Source organism: Pygocentrus nattereri, chromosome 26 (genome assembly GCF_015220715.1).
Source record: "Pygocentrus nattereri isolate fPygNat1 chromosome 26, fPygNat1.pri, whole genome shotgun sequence".
Taxonomy (NCBI): domain Eukaryota; kingdom Metazoa; phylum Chordata; class Actinopteri; order Characiformes; family Serrasalmidae; genus Pygocentrus; species Pygocentrus nattereri.
In genome coordinates this window covers 12,661,487-12,682,385 of record NC_051236.1, presented here as the reverse complement: position 1 = coordinate 12,682,385, position 20,899 = coordinate 12,661,487, and the positions used below count along the sequence as shown (strand labels likewise).

General features: G+C 39.5%; 1 protein-coding gene across 2 annotated transcripts; it reads right to left on the bottom strand.

Annotated features, from left to right (window-relative positions):
- Nucleotides 1–37: 37 nt before the first annotated feature.
- On the bottom strand, nt 38–19,823 carry tespa1 (thymocyte expressed, positive selection associated 1). 2 transcript variants are annotated; one of them, XM_017697811.2, is made up of 12 exons: nt 19,557–19,823; nt 18,902–19,076; nt 10,572–10,614; nt 9,512–9,552; nt 8,141–8,197; nt 6,575–6,614; nt 6,427–6,480; nt 6,223–6,321; nt 4,340–4,548; nt 2,851–4,007; nt 1,029–1,116; nt 38–578 (listed from the first exon to the last, which is right to left on the bottom strand). In XM_017697811.2, the coding sequence occupies exons 2-12, from the start codon at nt 19,053–19,055 to the stop codon at nt 478–480; spliced, it is 2,043 nt and encodes a 680-aa protein (XP_017553300.1). In that variant the 5' UTR covers nt 19,056–19,076; nt 19,557–19,823; the 3' UTR covers nt 38–477. The 2 variants fall into 2 exon arrangements, with proteins under 2 accessions (XP_017553300.1, XP_017553301.1); XM_017697812.2 differs by having other exon boundaries at nt 6,223–6,318; nt 19,557–19,822.
- Nucleotides 19,824–20,899: the final 1,076 nt, after the last annotated feature.

Below are 20,899 nucleotides of genomic sequence, written 5' to 3'. Positions count from 1 at the left end.
GTGCTACTTACTATTCAGCAACTGATATTAGCAATGATTTCCAAATAAATTATTTATTAAACCACAAATAAATATTTAAAACATTTGCAGTAGCTCAGACCCACAAAGTGCAAAGCAAGTAGCACAAGGTCAAAGGCAGGCAAAGTCATGTCAACATACAGTACAGAGTTATTGGAATACATTCAAGTAGCTTGGAGCCAAGAGCTAATCACGTTCACTCAAATAAACGGAAAGGAATTTGATTACACAGATTTCCTGGGTCAACTTTTGGCTCCATTGTTAAGTATGTTATGGCTTATTTTGCCACACAGAAAAATCAAAGCCCTACAGACAAAGTAACTTTAAATGACACCGCAGTTGTTGTGGCCTTTTGTTCTGTCACATATGAGAAGTTTTACTCTCTGTAGACAAGCTAAACCCCAGATGAGCAGATAGGTAAGGGTGCACACACAGAAGGGTGACAGCAGAGTTCTGTCTTTAGCTGATCTCTCTGTTGTGGACAGCGAGAGAATGCTGCATGTCCTCTTCAGCATAGCCACTGCTGTCTGACTGGAAACTGTCCCCTCGCAAGGGCGAACCTGAAACAGTAAATGAATACACAGAAATCAGTCTAATTTATGTTTTTTTTTTTTTTTCCCCTTTCATTGCTAAGCAGCTTTCTGAGAATGCAATGTGTTTACTTCAGGGGTTTCCTCATAACTTCCTGTAATATTGAATTCGTTGACGGTGGGTGAGTGCTAACACTGACAGTATAGGATGTGCTCTTACTATGGGGTTAACACTTCTGCTTAACAATTTTTTTTAAACTGCTCATTGTCAACCAGCCAGAATATTTCTGCCAAACTGATTACTGTAAATCCTGTGTGAAAAAAAAGGTGAACTATTTACTGAGCATGCGGAACGAAAGCTGTTTTTGCTTATCTGGGTTCATTACATTTGCATATAAAAAACAGAACTAGTCTTAAATCTGTACTTTACAAAGTTATTTGTGTGGGGGCGTGAGAAAGAGGGTAACTGGTATGACTCACATTTCTGTTGAGTTGCTGCTGTAACAGATAGTGTATGTGCACCGCATTGCTCTGCTGATAGGTTCTCTTCCTCCCCCGCACTCTGCACCTATGGAAGCAACATGTTGCTAATGGTTATTCAACACTCAGATAAAGCCAGCACACCGGCAAGCATTTCAGTAACACTGTCACATTAAGGCTCCTGATGTGTTCACCATCGCAGATACAGTTTCCCTAATTTGCCTTGTAGGCTCTGTGGAAACTACATGGGCTGCATGAAAAACTGACTAAATACAAGCACAACTTGTGATATGCTTTGGTGAATCAATGTGTCGTTAAAGATGCACTTGAATTATTATTTTGTTGCTGGGATAGGCTCCAGCATCCCCCCCCCCCCCCCGCAACCCTGACGGAGAAGCGGCTTAGAAAATGAATTGATGGATGGATGGATGGAACATGAATATCCTTATTTACTAAAGAGGAATAAATGTGAAACGTCTATAATGTAATAATTTGGAGGGAACTACAATGGTTTGACGTGAAATGGTGCATTTTAAAGAAAATTTCTTTACTGTGGTTGTGATGGAAACCAGGTCACAATGTCTACAACACAAATATAGCCATTTTATTTACTATGCAATATGACCAGTGAACTACTCTATCACAAAATAATATCTCCCAAATCAGACAATGTATTCAAATGCATTTTTTTGTAATAACTGTGTGATGTAGCATTAGATGGCATTTAGGCATTAGATGTCTCAGACGTCTGGTTCCCATCACCACCACTGTGAACAGTTCTAACTGGGTAAGGTTTTCCAGGACGAAGCATTTCACATCAAACCACTCTGGATGGGGCCCTTTTCACCATTTCATTTAATTATTAATTATGCTGAAATCTTAGTAGTTTCCTTTTAAACCACTCACAGTGCAATTGTTGTCTCTAATGATATTACTATCGTAAAAAGCCAGTAAAAGTAGAAATTATTAGGAAATTATATATTCTGCATCCCCCTCTCTAGCCAGGTTTCCATCCATCTGTCAAATAACTGGAAATCGGAAAAAAAAAGCATTTATACAATTATAGCTGTCTCTCCATCATAAAAGAATAAAACACTGTCACAGTCATTAAAACACTTCTAAAAAAATATGGAGTTTACAAACAAAACTAATCCTGAACAGCTACTCTGCTGCTCTTTTTACTTTTGTGGGTGTGGTGCAGAGAGACAGAACACACTGGCTAAATATTAGCTCAGGAAATATCTAATAATCAGCTACACCCACGTGACCTTATGTTTGCTTGTGTACCGTCATATCACTGTCATGTTCTATGATAAGATAAAAGTATGCTTTAATTTATTCAGCAATTAACTGGTACCTGGCAGCTCACTAAATATGTTTTGTAGCTACAGCCTGTGAAAAATGGAAAGATGTGATCAGTCATATAAATTTGATCTGCAAATTATTTCAAATAAATAGTTTTATCATAATTGATCACATTTGTTTTTATCTGCAAAACACTAACCACCACAAGCAAGCATACAACCTACTGCAAATTTTGGTGATTATTACTCCGTGTTTGCCCTTTTTTCCGATGTCAAAATGTGTATAGAAAATATAGGGATGGAAAACCGTGCATTGCATGAGTCATGGCTGTTCAGCAGAGGGAAGTGGTGAGGGCTGAAGAGGGAAGATGCATTATGCAACAGTCAAGAAGATTCAAGGATTCTCTGAAAGAACAATCTACAGGGAACATCTGTAACTCTGGGTTACCTCTTCTTCACTGATGAATAAACCATAGTGAAATGTATGTTCTGAGAGAAAATAAACATTAGCTACAAACCTCCTCCAGCTCAAAGGAGTTGGCCTGCTTCATCTGGCTGGTTGAGGGTTTGATGGGGCTCAGGTACCTCTGGTTGCCTAATGAAGTCAGATGAGGGGTGCTACCAGAGCACAGGGGAGATACAAAGTCCTCAGATGGTTCTCTTTTGAGGGTGGTGGTGTCACCATCCCATCCGGTGACCATGATCCTGCATGGTGACCTTCGTGAAGTTCTGGGACAGAGGGGCACAGGGTCATCTTGTGGAACCTCTGAAGGTCCCTGGACCAGGTTCTCATCCTTAGTTGAGAAGCAAACCCGTGGTCGTGCATCTGTAACAGCTGGCTTGTCTTTGGGTTCAAGTGTTCTAGTACATGAGGATTCTCTGTGAATCCGAACATCAGGAGGTGAGGCCACTGTTGCCCTATTGTCCATTTGTGGACAACGATATGGTGCCTGATGCACGTACTCCACTACTTGAGGGCTAATGACATCATAGGTAATAATGGTAACTGTTGGCTTATTATCAATAGGTTTGTTCAAGGTGGCAGAAAGCAAAGTGGAACAGGTGGAACCTTCATTTACGACTGTACCACTACTTGAGTCTTCAGTTTGTGTAGATTCCAGAGATGCAGATACACACACAGGCTTAAACAAGCTGGCCTTTGCTCTAGGACCATCTCTCTGCCCAGACTGTGACCAACGTTGTATTCTCTCTTTGTGCGGATTGGTCACTTTCTCAGCAGTCTTCACTTCTGCGGACTGTAACGTATTTTTATCTCCTGCTCTCTGGGCCATGTTATCTGCCACATCCTGGAGCCATGCTCTTCTAGGGTGGTCACTGCCGCCTTCATTCTTTGCAGTCCCCAGTACCATTCCAACCACATCTGGCAGGCTGTTCCTCTTGCGTGGAGAACTATTAGGAGAGGCAGAGTCTGAACCACGAGAACCTGTGTATAAGCACATCTTGGAGACCGTATCTTTAAGGCGCTCCACAGGAGATCGCGGCTCGCTGCGGATGTTGCCGAAGAAGCGCTGTCCAATGCTCCTCTCCACAGTGGGTGAGGAGAAACTGAATTCAGGTGGAGCCAGTTTCTGAAGCGGTGTCCGCGACACGTGGGAATAGAGGGAGTAGAACGCATTGGCCATGGCTGTCAACACCTCCACCTGACGGAAACGACCTGCACAGAGCAGACCAAAAAGGTATATGAAAATATAGGCCCAAGGACTAAAGAAATTGTACACATATTCCTTATTCTTTTGTTCCTTATTACAAATAAACATATTACATTTACTGCTCCTCAGTTTGCAATATAGCTGTAAAGTTTTCAGAATATTCAGTATTATGTGACGCACATGGTTACCACAGCACATGGCGCGTTACACTAGAGATGCACACTTACAATAACTTATATGATTTACATGTTTAATGTGGACACAGTGCAATGATAAGGCAACAGTCCTAGCCTTTGCAAATATATATCAATTAAATTAACATCGATGCTGTTCTTACTTGCGAGTGAAAGGCTGGGGTCCTCCTCGCGTATGCGGCGGAGCTGAGACTCGAGGAACAGGCGGAAGTTGATACCTCTGAGCTTCGAGGGAAAAGTGAAGAAACGGGCCGGGATGCGAGCAGTGACCTGAGGCTCCTCGCAACCAAACCCCAAATGATACAGTGTCTCCTCTGCGTCCTCCGCACACATCTGCAGCACCTCAGACACACTAGCATGAGTGTGAGGTAGAGAGACATGGACAATGCATGAGAGTGCCTGGAATTGCTTTGCAGTATTGAAAACAAAATCAAAAAGATGAGACAATAGCAAAGGTATTAAGTTAAGGCCTTTTCTTGCAAAAGGGATATTAGGCCAAGTGGCTGCTTTAACCACTCTATGTGCCTTACGTTTTTGTATCCCTATATTTTAAATGAGATGCATAAAATATTTATAAGTATATACTATATATTGCTGGCATTTTCCTCCCTGAAATCTACTCATAACTTTTGTGTGGCTATATGTACGAATCAGTCATAAGTCATGTGTATATAACCATTTTTCAACATTTATTCATCCCTTAGAATGTTTGTTTTTGTTACTGTGTCTTTAAGACTGATATATGTAAATAACCTATAGTCTGATTTGTTGCCCTGTGTTGGGCCTCATTCACAAAAGCTATTTGGGGTTGAAACACCCCTTAAACTTCAGTGTGAATGGGTGGGGCCAAACTACTGTAGGCAGCTATATATTGTCATATTGACATCACAAAAACAATTAATTTAATAGAGACTCTCTTCCAGCTTATTGTCCACATTGGCTGAGGAGTGAATGACATGTTTTGAAACTTTAAAAATATTTTCTTACTACATTATAGGCTTTCATCTCAAAAAGATGAGGAAAAAATTGGTTTTCCATGATGTGGACCCTTAAAGTGAAATATGTAAGTGGATAAGGCTAAAATCGTTACGCGTATTGTCACTGTGCAAAGAAAAACAAGTAGGAGGAGAGGTAAAAAAAACGTTGCTTACTTTCAATGTAGATTAATGGAAAAAGATATGTTTACACATGGTATATTACACATGGTGATGTAAAACACTTAAGTACACCAATCAGGCATAACATTATGACCACCTCCTTGTTTCTACACTCATTGTCCAATTTATCAGCCCCACTTATTATATAGGTGCACTTTGTAGTTCTACAATTACAGACTGTAGTCCCTCTGTTTCTCTGCATAGTTTTAAACACCTCAGTGCTACTGCTGGACTGAGAATAGTAACCAAAAATATCCAGCCAACAGCGTCCTGTGACCACTGATGAAGGACTAGAGGATGACCAACACAAACTGTGCAGCAGCAGATGAGCTGTCGTCTCTGACTTTACGTCTACAAGGTGGACTGACAAGGTAGTAGTGTTTAATAGAGTGGACAGTGAGTGGACACAGTGTTTAAAAACTCCAGCAGTACTGCTGTGTCTGATCCACTTGTACCAGCACAACACACACTAACTCACCACCACCACCACGTCAGTGTTACTGCAGTGCTGAGAATGATCCACCACCCAAACAGCACCTGCTCTGTGAGGGTCCATTGGAGTCCTGACTACTGAAGAACAGGGTAAAAGGGGGCTAACAAAGTATCAGAGAAACAGATGGACTACAGTCTGTAATTATAGAACTACAAACACTTACTATACACTATATAGTAAGTGGAGCTGATAAAATGGACAATGAGCATAGAAACAAGGAGGTGGTCATAATGTTATGCCTGATTGGTGTATAATCCTTGAGTAATCCTTAGTGAAACGCATCCCTTAGCTTATATAAGGATATGCCTTATGTAATTAACTTGAGGTAATATTTAAGAGGGTTTATGCAAGCCCTGTTGATTTTGAGCTACCTTACCTGGAAGCAGTTTTACTGGTGGTGGATGAAAAAGCACTGGACGCCATGCTGTGACCCATATTACACATTGGTAAGCTGAGCCGTTGCTGAGGAGTGCTGCTGATAAACAAACACATGGTATAGAAAGACTGCAATAAATGACTGAGACTAAAAAAAACATATAACGACTAGTGAAAGCAGCAGAGATGAGGAGTGTTTTATAACCTTGTGTGGAAGTCTTTACGTGATTTAGGAGGAGGCAGGAGTAGTGGGCAGTGCCTGCAGGGACAGGAGCCAAATGTTATGAATATCTCTGTAAATGAACTCCCTCAGCCCTTAAAGGAAAGATTTCAACAGGAAGGAAATTTCTTACCCAAACTCTTCATGATGTGATCCAACATCTAGTGCTGTAGCTACAAAACAATGGCAGGATGTATCGCAATTTGTTCAATTCTGCTCAAATTTACATCATTTACTGAAAGTCATTACAGGTCACTGTCTGCACTTATGCTGGGTCTGGGTCAGCTTTTCAAAATGTTTCAATACACATGAGTATTTCTTTTTTTGTTGTTTCTTTTGTTAGCTTGCAATAACTTTACATATTAAAGACTATTTAGGTTTATTCTGAGGAAAACAATATAAAACATGTTATATATTTGTAACAGTGCTTGGGAATAATGCCAAAGGCCACATATTTCATGCCATTGTTGTGACATCAGCACTCAAACCTTCCAGGTGTTTAAACCACCTACAGGCCAAAAGAATCTTAATTAGTTGTGAACCATGGCCTTCAGTTTTGACCTTACATGTCAAAACCTGGTCAAAAATGAGGGAAAACACCTTTACAATAATACTAATTTCTGCTAATGTCCCTGTAGAGTTTTAGTGGCATGTTAGCACTAATATAACAGCTATTTACATATTTTTTGCCATTCTGAAGCTTGTAAAAGACATCATATATATATATATATATATATATATATATATATATATATATATATATATATATATATATATATATATAGGTGATTTATCATACACACACACATATACATTCAGAGGTTTAATACAACAAGCATGACTATTCTATTAAATTACAATGAAATCATTACAATGAACTCATTAAGCCTTTTCTGAAGGCCTTGAATGCCTTGAGAGTTCCTTGTTGGTTTTAATATGTACTACTAACCATTAAATCATCATATACATGATCTTAATACCACAGACGATACTTTGATGAACATCATGAGTGTTGCAGGTATTTTTCTGTGCATATTTGAAAAGTACCAATGATTTCAAATTTCAAAACAAAGCAAGGTCTCCATCAAAACACTGACTGGTCTTTTAGAAATCTTTAACTTGCAAAAGCTTAATTCATTCATTCACATTAGTGTGAGCGCATTCTATGAGACTCTGCCCCTGTGTCCATCTGCTTGGGCAGGTATTTGTTTAGCCTGCCTGATTCCTATCTGGTCTAGGTGTGTTGTTACGTGTTGCTAAGTCCTGAATGAGAGTGGGAGATGGCGCGTATCCAGTCACAGGCTGTTGCTTTGTGTATAATCATTGCTATCACACAGTCACTGACGGAGGCTCACTGACAAGTACAAGGATGTTACTCAAGGAAGAGATTTTGCTTTTGATGTCACAATCAGGCCATTGTTGCCAACGAACTGATCAGCTACAGCAGGCGGCCAACAAGTTAAGACTAGTTGAAAAATGCCACAGAGCAGGTGTTGGCCTAGAGAATTCAAGGGGAGGCTGAAAGGGAAAAAGGCTGGCCTGCATGTTAGATTTGCATGTGTCATATATATTACATGTGTATATATTGCCTGTGACACTGCCTTCCGGTTTGTAAACATCCTAAAATACCTTCCATCTTACTTGCTCATGCAAATATAAATCAGTCAACAGTTGCTATAGTATTGGCTTTTTTACCTACCTTCAGCCCCGAGGCTCAGGTCATCCTCAAAACTATTAGCAGCCTTCAGCAAAGATTCTGCAAAGTGCAGTTAAGCTGAATATTAGAAGAGGACTTCCGTACTTCATTTGCAGACTTTTCATTACCACAAGCTGATTATGAATATAAAACGTCTAAAAATCTGTTAATATAATGCACTTTGTACATTATGTACATCCATTATGTAACGCTGTATATCGAAGGACAAGTCTGTCTCATCACTGCTATAACTGAAATATAATTACATTAGTGCTGCACAATGTACTAATGTACTATTTATTAATCCTTACAGCAATAACATTAATACAACATGGTTAGATTGCAAATCTAATCAATCACAGTGTTTTTACTGTGAGTATTTACTGAGTCCATCCTAACTGAATTTAGACTGAAGTACCTTGAGGAAATCACTCATATTTTGTAGCTTACAAATCCTCCAGAAGGGGGCACCTTTAGGAGTCAATTAGCTGTTAATGCTTCATAAGAGCACTGCTTCACTGATACTGTGTGTAATTGTTCAGCATTAAGGTCTTTACACACGAAGCATGATTAATTTGTCCAATTTATTCACATAACAGTAAATTAAACTGAGCATGTGAGCATCTTGGACACCAAACAAGATTTTTCCATTGGCAAAAATGTGACATTATTTTATTTGCCCTGTTTGTTTGTTTTTTTTTTTTGCAAACTGTCATCTGTGACATGAACTCACTGATCATTCACAGTTGTCTTTGATGTTGGCATGACAACAATGAAGATGATGAACTGGCAGCATACCAGCAACTAGAACTTCTTTAAATGTCAACAGGAACATAATCTACAAATGCAGTTCAAACTGGCCTACAAACATTGAGCAATGTATGTTTGCACTTGAAGATATTTGGCCCATTTGTTTTGAGCTTCATCTCCTTTCCAAAGATACCTTTCTATTTTAGCTTTTCCAAAGTGGAAAGCATTCTGCACAATGCCACAAAGACTCTTCCCTTTTTTTTTCACAGCTCAAATAAAATCTTATGTGTACAGTTTTGTTGTGAAAAATTGCAGCTGAATATTTAGCATTTTCATGTGATTTATTCACAACACTTTTAGTATGTACTGGCCTTCACAGTGCATTTACAGCATTTCATTATTTTTATTTTGCACAAAAGTAAATGGTGCTTTTATAATTTTGTTTGTTGCTGTTGCTTAAAGTAGAGGTTAGTTTGGTTTCTGTTTACACAAAAAAACAGTCTGTACTTCCAGTCAGAGATACAATATTTAAATACATTTCATTACTTTAGCAAACATTGCATTTTATGTTAATAGCAAACAGTCATAAACTAGATAATGCTATAACCAAATAACTGAACTTACCCACAGTGAGGTGACTGGGGTTCTCTTGGTTGGCCTCATTTCTGAAGATGTACATATGAGAGAGAGAGGGGGGGGGGGGGGGGGGGGGGGCGGGGGGCAGGAGAGGGTGAGAGGGAGAGAGGGAGAGAGGGGGAGAGGGAGAGGGAGAGGGAGAGGGAGAGGGAGAGGGAGAGGGAGAGGGAGAGAGAGAGGGAGAGGGAGAGAGAGAGAGAGAGAGAGAGAGAGAGAGAGAGAGAGAGAGAGAGAGAGAGAGAGAGAGAGAGAGAGAGAGAGAGAGAGAGAGAGAGAGATGTATCAAGTCTGAAAACACAGCAGCCACTTTCTATCACATCTGAATCAGTGTGGTTCGTGGGCGAACTGCAGGCATGCAGCAAGATGCTCTGACAAAAATACACACTTGCACACAAACCCCTCCGGAATGCAGATGAATCACAATATTACATTTCATGAAAGTGGTAACAATCACATAAGAATCCGTTAGTCCGGCATTTCAATCTATGTGCATCAATTCTCTAGCATTGAGCAAGATGCTGGAAATGCTGAAGATGCTAGAGAGTGTGAGAAATGTAACAGCATCTCACAGAAACAGGCTTTCTCACAACAGTGTGAAGAGCAGCTGAGAAGTACCACTATGGCAAACAGTCACAACACCCACAGGAACAAGTCAAGACAAAACAGGCAGATCAAACAGCACCACTAAAGTCAACTACACTTTTGCTGCTTCCTCCTATGCCTGTACAGCACAAACAAAAGGAAGTTTGGGAATAGAACATTTCTAAAAATAGAGCAAAACTATTCTCTTTAATATGAAGTTTTATACTGTAAGCCTGGGGATACCATCAGTGAATCTGTTCTTGATCCTCTCCAAAGGTGCATGCATTTATTATTATTTTTATCATAACCTTTATCCGGATCTTGTCTTGGCAGTTTCCATTCCTTTGTGTTTTTTTTATTGCCTTGCAACTGACAAACACTATGTTCAACCACAGTGTGGTACTTGCTTTGCTACTGACGTAGACTGTCTGCTCTCCACTACAAGCTCATGCACACACACACTTACCCACAGCCTTGGAGCCAAGTTTCAATCTTTCCTGTAGAGCATCCTGTGGAAAATAGATTCAAGTGTTAGCACTCAGTACATCTGTGCATGTATGAGTTAGATAGAAAACTGTGCTTGCTCTTTTGCTGTTTTTGCACCTACCAGATTTTCCATTGTACTTTTTCTGCTTATAGTCTGTTTAAACATATTGTCTACGCAGTCAGAAAAAATGTACAGAGCAGGTATATGTTTGTCCCAAGGTACAAACTAGAGCATTTTGAGTAATTTTGATAATCAACTACCATGAACAGACATCCAGTTGACAATAGAATACGTATAAAACAACAGTAAATATAAAAATATGTATTATAGCTGTACAGCTGTGGTGTATATTTTAGGTAACAGCACTGGTGTAGAAAAAAATGTAGCATCACGCAGAGGAATGCATTTCAAAACACGTTTTATTATTGAAAAGTAGTAACAGTATATTTTTGAGTCAGATAAATAAAGTTAGCAGAACGGAGGCTGCCTCAGATGAGCTAATGTGCTTAAGCTACAGCCAACCAGTACAACACTGGATGTTGAGGGAGATTTCCCATTTTCTATATGTATCTTCTACATATAATGGAGAGCAATTAGTGCCACATTTAAATGCAATAACTACTGTGGAAAAACGAAGCAATGAAATGCACATATGACACTACTTTTCCACAGTGACATACAGAGTACATTCAAATCCTCTAATACATCATTGTCATGTCTCTCGAGAAAATTAAATTTAAATTTATGCCAGAATTGGAATAGCCATGTTTGGCATTCCCAGCAATGCCGATCTGTTTCCTTCTAGAATTTTACTCCGCTGAGATCTCCCCATGCCCCTGCAAATCTCACTATTATTAGAAGACAGTTGGACAAAATGAAATTTACAGTTAGAGAAAATTAAATTCACTCTACAGGGATCAGTAATAAAGTTTCATAATACTTGGCAGGGACTTATGACAACCTGGAAACCTGCAAACACAGAGATGTAGTCTTATAGCTTTACACTGGATGTATATCATACAACACAATTTTAAATCAAACTGATCAGGTACAGGTTATTACAATCCCATAATTTGCAGTTAACATGATGTAATGGTGTGAAGAGCAACTGCTTAACAGGTTTAGTTGGGTTGGGCCAGGGTAAAGCAGACTCCTAGCTGAAAAACAAGGTGGAACTGTATTTTATTTCTAGTCTGATGCATTCCTTGTTCTTCTCATTAAACAAAAGATCCTGCAAAAAGAACTAAATACACCCTAAACTGAAATGTAATGAATGCAGTACTTCAAACAATGTTAAATGAATGTAATGGATCTTTCGCTTTTCATTTTGGCCAGATTTCCGCATGTTGCTGTTTAAATACAGTCTCATGTTTGCACTGCATTTCCCTGTTTTGGTTTTATTTAAATGAGTCCAACGTGTTTAAAGAAGCGAAGTGACAACCATGTCTATAGAGGTTTTGTTTTTCATTTTGGCACATATTCCGCATCTCCTATGGAAAAGTGATGTGTACATCGTATTTCACTGTTATGACTGCATTTCAATGAGGAAAATCCATTTAAAGCACCGCACGGTGGAACACAACAGCTGTGCCTTCAATACATTTCAAAGTGGATTGTATACAATTCTGACAAGAATTCAGCATTTCATTTTTAAAATGCAAATCCTTATGCATTGTTTTTCAGTCAAGTGGTCAAGCCATATGAAAATGTCATAAAGGGTTTGTTTTTATTTTGGATTTTACTCTTCATGTCACAAACTTTGCATATTTACCCTGAAAGTGACAATATGGTCTTTAAGATCCAATTGTGTACCTTAAATGAGTTTTAAAGGTGCACTTCATCAATTTTCCCAGAGCAAAAGGGTGTATTTGTCTTTTCATAACTTTTTTAAAGCAGAAAAGATAAATAAAAAACTAGCCAGTAATGAGTTAAAAGCAGCTTAAAAATGAATGGCAATGGATTATAGTACATTTACATCCCATAATATTTATGTTCTGTAAAAAAGTGCTAAATTTGGACCCCTGAGGGTCCCAGCCCCTGACAGCATTTGTATCCTGAGATGTCTAATTTCTTCTGAAAGTGAAAAACAGCAACACATCCTTCTTAAATAGACTATTATTAGAGTAATCATTAGAGTAATTCAAATAATACTATTAGCCAGCTGTTCTCAGTAGCAGCCATGTCCTATTTGAAAAAACAAAGAGTATAAAACTCCACACTGCTCCTATAGCAAACACCAGCAAATATTTTGCTTAATCAAACTATTGGGAAACAATTTGACACTGTGCCTTCTGATAAAAGCATGGATGACATGTTTACTGTGGCCATCCATAGTATTAGGGGTGGGCAATACAATGACATGTATTGTTATTGTGATAAAGTATGTCACTTTAAGTAATAATATGCTTTTCTGAGCATGCTGTGGGCACGGTCAGTACTAAACTCTTTCAAACCTACACTGAGACACTTCTACACTTCTGCCTTTCCATACTTCTGCACTTTCATATTTTTTGACAGAACCATAAAGGTTTATATATCCCTCGATTGAACACAACCTCAGCTGATACAGTGTGCCATTCAAAAAAATATTTCTACACACTATATTTGTGAATTAACACTTCAACAAGCAGCAGCAAGTTCATTTTTCATAAAAAATACACAAAGTTCTTTGACTTTTTAAGTTTTATAGTTTTTCTCTGTACAACCTGTAAGAGATGTGCTTCTGCTGTATCGCTCACTTTTGCATGGGATACAGCTTAATTACATGCAGTGCTGGTACCTATCAGTACTCTCTGTAATTAAGATGTTATATAACCTACTGTAATGTTTTTCATTGTTCAGCATTATTCATGATAACTGCCTCTAAGCAAAGGAGCCTGACATGATATAAGTTAAGTCAATGTGTTGTTGATTTCTACTAAGTTTAAACGCGCCACTAAACGTGGCACAGAAATGGAACATATTAAAGGAACTGATATTGAAGGAAACAAAAACTGAATGTAATCTGAACCAGTAACAAATCTAAACTAAAATATCTGGGGACACGACAATATGGGCATTGTGGGCCAGTGCTGGCACACAATATTTTTTATCTGAGAATAAATCTGAAATTGGGACTCCCTGGACTAACATTATATGGAGATATAACATTTATTTACAGAGGCCTATAAATGCAGGAAAATGCTGATTATTTAGCACAATAACCCTGGGTCACAAACATTCTAGGGTACAATAAATACGCCACCACTTATCTGCCGATATGTTTTATAGCTCCTGGATTCTCAGAAACACTGAACACTCACACTGTGTAGTGTGATGTTCTTAGCTGTGTGCTTCTTCCTGTGGTGTTGTAGGGTGTGTGACTGGTTTTTGCATGATACCACACTTTTAGATTCTTAGATGTGAAGTCACCTTAGTTGAAGCACTTGAATTAAATATAGCTAATTAGATCTTAAAGATAAAATATGGGAGATGTCGTTGCTTTGGCCAGTACTGAAACTTTCAAAAGTGTTCAGTATCAGAAAAGAAGTGATATCATGGCATACGTCCATACAGTTCAGTGGTCACTTGGATAAAACATCTTAAGTGACACTCGCAATGATAAAATATGAAGGTATAACTTCAAATTTATCTCTTAAGCATTTAACTTGGGATAAATACTTAAGATAAATGTTTTATGCAAGAGGTCATAGATCCATATACTGCAGGATACACTCTATGCAGTCTCATTCTATCAAGATTAAAATTTCTAGGTACTTGTGCTATCTGGCATCTGACTATTACACTGTGACAGCAAAAAATGTTGATTAACAACATTCACATGACAGTTCTGGTTTAGCACCGTCCCTCTGATGTTTCCTCCACTTAGCACAGTTTGGAACTAAAACTCTTGAACACGGATGTCAGATGTAGGCCACTTCTAGCAGAAATATGGCAGAGCTGATACCATTGACACTGGCAAACTCTTTGTGATATTAAAATGCTTGTATGGCCCACATGGCCCACTTCTGGCAAACATTGCCAGTGCTGACATGAGCTAAACGATAATCATTTATGTTTTAAACAGGGATTAACGGGACTGTGGGGGAGCATTTACTTTCAGATCTTGGCCATATATGGCACCATACACTGTTAAAAAAAATCCAACCCGAAAATGTTTTAGCATTTGTGACATTTTATGTGGCATTTTAATGAAGAGAAATGCCAGGTTATAATATTATATTAATAATATTAGTTCATTGTGGCTGCTTAAACTGTGCATTCATTAAACAACAAAACTGATCTGAGGTTGACTGAACTTACATTTCTTGCCAGGTACGTCACTTATTTTAAATGAAACTATATTTTTCACAGTGTAGTAAACGTTTTGGACATGTAGGATAGTAAACGGAAGCACTTGAGTAGTGCAATTAGCTAAGCTTTTGCTCCTGTATCATGAAATCATGAGTTCAAATCCCATCAACACCATAGCCATCTGCAGCTAGTAGTCCAAGAGTGGAAAACACCACCTCTCCCTGAGCCTCATGGCGCCGTGCAATGTTCCCACCCAACAGGGCAGTTGTTGTAATGACCTGGTTTTGGTACTAATGGTTTTGAGTGGTGGGTCAGTCCTTGCAGTGGTGATTTAAAGGTGTCTAAGATATGGTAAACAAGCTGGCTTCTGGCAACTACCTCTTCCTGTGTCATCATTCCATGTGGTATGCCAGATGTGCTCCAGATTTGGGCCATATCAAATGTGCAATCTGGGGTGAGGTACATTTTTCAGTGCTGATGTGAGGTGTAATTAACTATGATTAAGATTAGAATTGACAGATTAATAGTTTTCGTATTGAAATTTGATTTTTTTTATTGGAAGTGCAAGAGAAATGTAACCAGATAACGCACAGCTTATGAACTGCCTGTTGATGAGTTAGACCAATCAGAAGCAAGCAAACACCCACATGATTTGTTTGTGATCTCTGTAATCTCTTGAATGACCCCTATCATGAAGAGTCTAGAATTTTCTGATTGAAAGAATAAATAAATAAATATCTATCTATTAAACTCAGTGACTTTGAACTAAAGACACTTTAAATGTGACAACACAACCACAACTAACAGGCAGTCTGGCATGCTATGTTCGGTGGTCAAGCCTCAAAACCAAAAACCAAAATCAAAAAGACAGGCCTGGATCTCAATTTATAGAAAATAATCATAATTTAAATTGCAATCACAATACTCGTCAGAACCATCAGTATAACATATTTTGCCCGATACATATGCTATTTTACTATGCCTCTGTCTGGATGTGCAGGAAGCACAAAGCGTGAAAATAACTGAATAATTAATTAATATTTTTTCAGTAAACTTTCAGTCTCTGTTCTTTTTTGGTGGTTTTGGCGGTTTATTAATAAAAAAAGCAGTTAATAATATTGTTGCTGTTTGGCTCAGAGTGATTCTGTTCTATGCCACAAGTTGTTGCCGTCACTGTTGCTGTTAGCGGGTAAATGTAAAGTGCTGATATTCTGGCTTTCTGAATCTCAGGTATTCTGTTTGTAATGTGTATATCATAGAAAATATTATTGTTGTGAGGACACACTGTGCATTCTTACAACACACAACAAATCAGGAAGGACTTGCCAATTATATTAGACCAGTTGTTGCCCAAGCTTCAACACTGGCCCTGTCCCAAATGTCACGTATGTGGGCTTCTGGTCCTCATTTGTACGTTCCTGTGATGAATACAAGGCCGTAACGTTTCCAGTTTTTCACTATATTCAAAGGGGTGTTCACTCTTAGGATGGGCTTTGGTGAAGCCCACATCTATTATCACTTAGCAGCGGCCTTGTACCCCAAATTCCCTGTGATACAGGCTAGGATTTTTCATAGCGGATGGGTTTGTTTACAGCTGCTCGACCAACATGGCAGAGAAGAAGATACTGCAGTGTGAAGATACTGAGAAAATACTGATGTGTAAACATGCTGAGGTGTCTTTTAAGGACCTGGAAACAATGTTTTTATTTCCTCTCCAATTGACTACCGCAACTTGCTGTACTTTGGAATCTGTCAGGTGAGCCTGTCACGTCCACAGCTGGTCCAAAATGCAGCTGCAAGGCTCCTGACTGGTACTTGAGTCACTTCACTGGTTACCAGTAAAATACAGGGCATTTTCTCAACGAGTGTATATCTTATTAAATTTGCCTTTAAAGGCACTTGCACATAACATGATAAGCATATGTTTCATCAGAAAATGCTCTGTTATCTTCGTGGCAACTTTCCAAAACTGCTGCAGGAACTTCAGCAGCTGTAAAGTTTTTTCACACCTCTTCACACGTGTCTGCAATATCAACTGAATAAAGACTGAAGGGTTTCCGATGTGATCTGTAAGTCCTTAGTGATTTCCTGAGTGTTCATTGGTAAGTTTTAAATAAAACGTAGATGGACAAACAAATCCACCAACTTTGCATGGTGAGAGGCAGATGACATATATTTCAACCCCTCTTCACAGCCTCATACCTCCAAAAGTGAGTCATGATCTCACGATAAGGTGAAATCATAGGGCGACTATACAGACTCAGGCAGTGTTTGAATCATATTTCTGTGCTGTATAATCACAAAGACAGAAAAACTTATATATAGAAATTACATGTTAAAATTACAAGTGCATTTGTGGACCCCTAAGGGTAAAGTTTTATTATGTGTTTTTAAAGCTTGAGTTGCTAAAAAATATTAAGCCCTGAGCTCTGGACTAAATTAAGTGGATAGCAAACTTGACCTGCTAGATCTTTAATCTAAATCTAAATATTTGACTGGATTATTTTTTTCAAATACTTAATTTAAAAAAAGGTCTATTATTATGCAAATGACCATTCTTTCATTCTTTCGCTGACCTTCACGTGCCATGTAATTTTTTTATTGCTTTGTTTTTATTTAAACATTCCCACTGTACAATCATTCGAATCATTCAAATCACTTACAATTAGACTACATTATGTTTTGTGTTGCTCAAAAATGTATGCAACAGAGATCACATGTAAATATGGGCTATACAAGAGTATAACAAAGAAAAAAAGTACACAGTCATTCGCAAAAGTTCAAAAACCCACAGACAGTTTTCAAGTTGTGTTGATTTTCTGAGTGTAAATAAGTTAGCGCATCCTCTACAGAGAACACACTCAAATTTTAGTGCACATTGGTATTTGAGTTTACACAGGCCACATTTTATGCTTTGTTTTTCAAATATGTTAAATTCATTAAAAATAAACAGTGATTGTGCATTGAAATGTACAGCAGTATGTTGTCTGTAGAGGATGGATCAGCTTATTTTCAGTTAGAAATTCAACAAAAAGTCATCTGACCGATGCGCTTAAACGTGTGCGTACAACTGCAACACAGATATTCAGCCTGACAAAAAATGGTAGGAATAAAACAAACAGATAAAACAAAGAGACTCTTCAGTAGAGAGTAAAATAAGCAGGCTTGTCCAGAAGAATAGGTGCCAACGTAGCAGCTTGGCAATACTTTGGTTTCCAACCAAATGAATGTGGAGAAGCACTGAACGTTCACAGTGCTACATGCCATCTTTGTAGAACATTGTTGTGAATACAAATTGATGACATTAGAAGCTGGCAAACACGGTAACTGTATGGCAAGCACACTTTGTATCACTTACAGGGGGTATCACAGTTTTACCATTTATCATGACAAAGTTTTAGACGATAATCATTTGCCTGAATTTACATTATTGTCCAGGTTTAGTGAATAAAAGGTGTCAATTCAGCTACAGAACCTGCTATTTCAGTAACCATGCCTACTGACTAATCCTCTAGCCAGCAGCGCACCTTTCAGAAATAGCTGCCCCTACAAAAAGCGAAACCTAAACCCATTCTTTGCAGAGAAATGGATTAACTGAATGGAAATATGCACCCAACGCTATTTAAAGTTAAGAGGAAATGTGGGAAAATGTGTGTCTGGGAATGGAATTACTTTTTTCTGGACAGACGGCCAAAATCTAGGACGATCCGGAGCCCATATCTGCTGGTGACATAAATAAATAAATGGCCATGACTTAGTAAGGTGTAGGAACAAGATAATTATGCCGCGGCCACAACTCATTAAGGCGTGGGAACAAGATCCTAAACAATTTAGTAAGGCATGATCTCATTCTCATGCCTTACTAAGCCTTGGCCACATATTATTTTTATTCATATGAGATGTCACCACCAGGGCTCCATACCTCACTAAGTTGTGGCCAAGTTATTTTTATTTATACAGGATGTCACCAGCAGGGCTCCTTAACGTCTTAACGTTCCTACTAACTTGCCACCTACCCTCCACGAAGACCTCGTCCTGCATTGAGAGGTTTTGGGGCGGTGGGGTGATTGTGGGGTTGGCGCTCTGGAGCTCTGTGTCCGCCAGGGGGAGCCAGCGGCGGCTGCTGGTCGCCCACGCCTGCCTCCTGCCAACCGAAGACGGGCTCTCCATTGCCGTGAGCCAAAAAGACACCTAGAGAAAAGACAAGGATGTCCATGAACTCTTGAGCTGGTAGCTCTCTGTTCTTCCCCCACTCTGGAACAGGGACGGACACTCTAACCCTGAGAGCGGGCCAGCCTAGGAGGAAATGCTTCACACGTTTGGGTTATTTCAGCCCCTCGTTCGCACCCTTGTTTAAGTAAACCTGAAGTGAAGCTTTAACGCCTGAATTCGTTCGTTACCGACGACCGTCAAGGTGCGCCACCCGCTGCACGAGGGCGAGGGGCACCGATACAAAGCAGCCAACAGCAGCTGCATTCTTCCTCACAACTTCCCTTCACTGCAACTCCAGCGTTTTAGCACTGACCAGACCAGACGTTCTCCCTATGTCGCCACACAGCCTGCGTTTGGTAAGAAAGTCCACCCTTAGGCTGTTTACACCGCCTAAGTTTTAGCGTCGGTGGCAGTGGTGCAGATTTCCGTCTGTCAGGTAGCAGAACCGACTTAACCTACCTCTGTTCACAAGCGCGCGCCTAACACAGCACCATCACACTTCACCGCCCTGCTGTCAGACCCTCAGGACGCGGAGGCATATCCCAGCTCCCAGCTCCCAGCTCCCAGCTCCCGCACAGCAGCGAACACGAGAACTCGGGGAGCCCCATTCGGACCATCGCCGCTCCGCCGACGCAACTTTCGCGCTGCTTCTACTGACAGTTTGGCCTCGTGACGCGCGATAAATGACGGAAGCGGCGAGAGGAAGAAGCGCCGCTGTGCTTGAACGGCAGCAGCTTCAGCACAAACTAAAAGGAAAGCTGGCTGCTGATTCGCGGGAGCCAAACACCTTAATCCCCCCCCCAAAGAGACCCCAGAACCACTGTAAACAACGGCTATAGTCAAGGTTGAGTAACGTTTCATTCAGTGCGCTGGACGCGATATTTAAAGCGTTATTACCAGAAAACAGCGCTGAGTCCCAATGAAACAATACGACTAAAGCTTTACATCATATATGAGCAATGATATCTGCTTACTTCATTAAAAGTAGACATGAATAATCTCACTGATTCTAAATAGTTTTAGTAACATTTCCCAACTTAAGAGAAAATATATGAATCTTACTTATCTCTAATTTAACCCTGTTGTAGTAATGATAGTGTGTACACACACACACACACACACACACACACACTCTCCTATTTTCTGTAACCGCTTATCCTTCTAAGTCACCTTGGGTGCTGGAGCCTATGCCAGTTGTCACTGGACGTAAGGCTGGACAGGTACATAAAAACTTTAGGCACAGGACAATTACACTAATAGCTACAAATAACACTAATACTGTAAGTAGTGATGCCGCTTACATCAATATGTTTGTTCAACTACTGAAGGAAGCCCAGTATTATTTGTAGTTATCATCCTACACCTGGTAATTGCCCAATCAGGACTTCATTACATTAAATCACGTGTGCTGGCGATGATATTTATCACATCCATGTGATGACAGGGGTCCAAGCCTGTCTTCTTCACACTGTCTCACATGATATCAGCAACTTCCCATGATATCAGTTAACTTATACTGTGTTTGTTTATTTGCATGTATTCTTTAATAATATGCTTGACTTTTGCACAGTGCTGTATATATATTGCAAACCATAGCTGATCTACTACATTATACGAATAATCCTTATCTGCGTGATGTCTATGACACTCAGATATGTCTGCTGACAGTTTAAAGCTGTTTTGTGAAAATGACCCAAGGCTTCTTCTATCCGGTTGTCTCAGAGGCTTAAAACAAAGAATTATTCCAGACATTTCTTTGAACAGTGAGTGAAGACGAGCCTGGGTCAGAGATGACAGTATGA